Source organism: Corvus brachyrhynchos, unplaced genomic scaffold, assembly GCF_000691975.1.
Source record: "Corvus brachyrhynchos isolate BGI_N302 unplaced genomic scaffold, ASM69197v1 scaffold340, whole genome shotgun sequence".
NCBI lineage: Eukaryota > Metazoa > Chordata > Aves > Passeriformes > Corvidae > Corvus > Corvus brachyrhynchos.
Window position 1 is genome coordinate 1,290,757 of NW_008235987.1, and position 2,156 is coordinate 1,292,912.

General features: G+C 60.9%; 1 protein-coding gene across 1 annotated transcript in view; it reads left to right on the forward strand.

Annotated features, from left to right (window-relative positions):
* Positions 1-2,156, forward strand: part of SDK2 (sidekick cell adhesion molecule 2) — a 54,858-nt gene that overhangs the window by 41,026 nt on the left and 11,676 nt on the right. The window contains exons 15-20 of the mRNA XM_017730777.1: positions 29-182; positions 352-499; positions 568-708; positions 791-972; positions 1,210-1,325; positions 1,964-2,156. The exon at positions 1,964-2,156 is cut by the window's right edge and continues 2 nt beyond it. Coding sequence (XP_017586266.1) covers positions 29-182; positions 352-499; positions 568-708; positions 791-972; positions 1,210-1,325; positions 1,964-2,156 — 934 coding nt within the window. The remainder of the gene's footprint in view (positions 1-28; positions 183-351; positions 500-567; positions 709-790; positions 973-1,209; positions 1,326-1,963) is intronic.

Genomic DNA, 2,156 nt, shown 5'->3' on the forward strand with positions numbered 1-2,156 from the left:
CCTGGGGCTGTGCCCCCTCCCTCCCTCCCTAACCCCCCTGTCCAGGCAGCTCCCCCACGCCCCCGAGAGCCCCGTGGCCGCCCTGAGCCCGCAGGAGAAACGGGCCATCAACCTCACCTGGGCCAAGCCCTTCGATGGCAACAGCCCCCTGCTCCGCTACGTCGTGGAGGTCTCCGAGAACAGTAAGGGGCTGCTCCCACCCCCCTGGCAGCGCTGGCACTGGGAGAAGTCCCCAGCGTCACCCCAGCACAGGGGATGCTGCAGGGAGCTTGGGGACCCTGGGACTCGTCAGCCGGGAACCCCAGTGTCCTGCAGGTCACGTCCCCACCCTGCTGTCCACTCTTCCCCCAGATGCGCCCTGGACCGTGCTGCTGGCCAGTGTGGACCCCGAGGTGACATCGGTGACAGTGCGGGGCTTGGTCCCCGCTCGCTCCTACCAGTTCCGCCTGTGCGCCGTGAACGACGTGGGCAGGGGACAGTTCAGCAAGGACACGGAGAGGTGAGTCCCGGCCGGGGGTCCCGGGGGGGCTGGTGGCCCTGGATGCTCCCCCTGCCCTGTCCCCACAGGGTGTCCCTGCCCGAGGAGCCGCCCTCTGCACCCCCCCAGAACGTCATCGCCAGCGGCCGCACCCACCCGTCCATCATGATCCAGTGGCAGCCGCCCCCCGAGAGCCACCAGAACGGGGTCCTCAAGGGCTACATCATCCGGTGGGTGCCAGCGGGGGTGCCCAAGGGTCCCAAACCTGGTGCAGGTGGGGACACTGCAGCTCTGACGGCTCCTGGTCCCCAGGTACTGCCTGGCTGGGCTGCCCGTGGGGTACCAGTTCAAGAACATCACCAACGCCGAGGTCAACAACCTGCTCCTGGAGGACCTCATCATCTGGACCAACTATGAGATCGAGGTGGCCGCCTACAACAGCGCCGGCCTGGGGGTCTACAGCATGAAGGTGACAGAGTGGACCCTGCAGGGAGGTAGGCAGGGATGGGCAGGGACAATCAGGGGTGGGCAGAGACTTGGTGGGCACCCCAATTGCAACAGGCGGTGTCATTGGGGCGCTGAGATGGGAGGCAGGAGGACGGGTGAGGAGGTCCCAGGGAGACTGGGATGTGCTGGGCAGGGATGACCCAGGGGGTCCCGAGGGCTGGCACCCAGCTGATGGAGGGGACCTCGTGGAGCTGTCCCTGTGAGCTGTCCCTTCATCCCGGCAGTGCCCACGGTGCCTCCAGGGAATGTGCAGGCTGAGGCCACCAACTCCACCACCATCCGCTTCACCTGGAACCCCCCCAGCCCCCAGTTCATCAACGGCATCAACCAGGGCTACAAGGTGAGGGCAATTCCCAAAAACGGGACAGCTTGAGGGGAGAACTTGGTCAACCATCACAAACTGTCTTGGCTCCTCCTCGCCAAAATCCCAGATTTTAAGGGGATCTCCGCTGACTGTTAAAATAATATTTACTGTTATTTAACACTTGCATGGGCTTGGAGTCTCCCATGCTCTGTAATTAATTCCAAATTGCAATTAATTCAAATTTACATTAATGAAATTGAGTTAAAACATTAAACTTGTGTCTTAATCCACTCTGAAGAAGTTCGGGAATTTAATTGCCGCTGGATGAGATAACCAGCGTGAGTAGGATATTTAACGTTCTTATTAAATGCCACTTAGTATTTTTGATTAGTACTTTTAGGGCCTAATTAGTGCTTAATTAAGTTGCTAGAGGCTATCTTGCACAATACCAATTAAATGCCCAGCCACCCCTCCTGGATGCGGGCGAGGGGGAATCCGACGCCGTTATCGACGGAGTTAATCACAGCTCTGTAAACAGCGCTGGCACAGGCACCGAGTGCTCCCCGCACCGTTAATTGATCGTTAATCAACACCGAACTAATAAGAGGAGGCCGGAGATGGTTTTTTGTGGCCGCGGCCCTGGGAATCCCCATCCCGGCTCCTTTCTCCCGCAGCTCATCGCCTGGGAGCCGGAGCACGAGGACGAGGCCACGGTGGTGACGGTGCGGCCCAACTTCCAGGACAGCGTCCACGTGGGCTACGTGGCGGGGCTGCGCAAGTTCGCCGAGTACTTCACCTCGGTGCTGTGCTTCACCCCGCCCGGGGACGGCCCGCGCAGCCCCCCCCAGCTGGTGCGCACCCACGAGG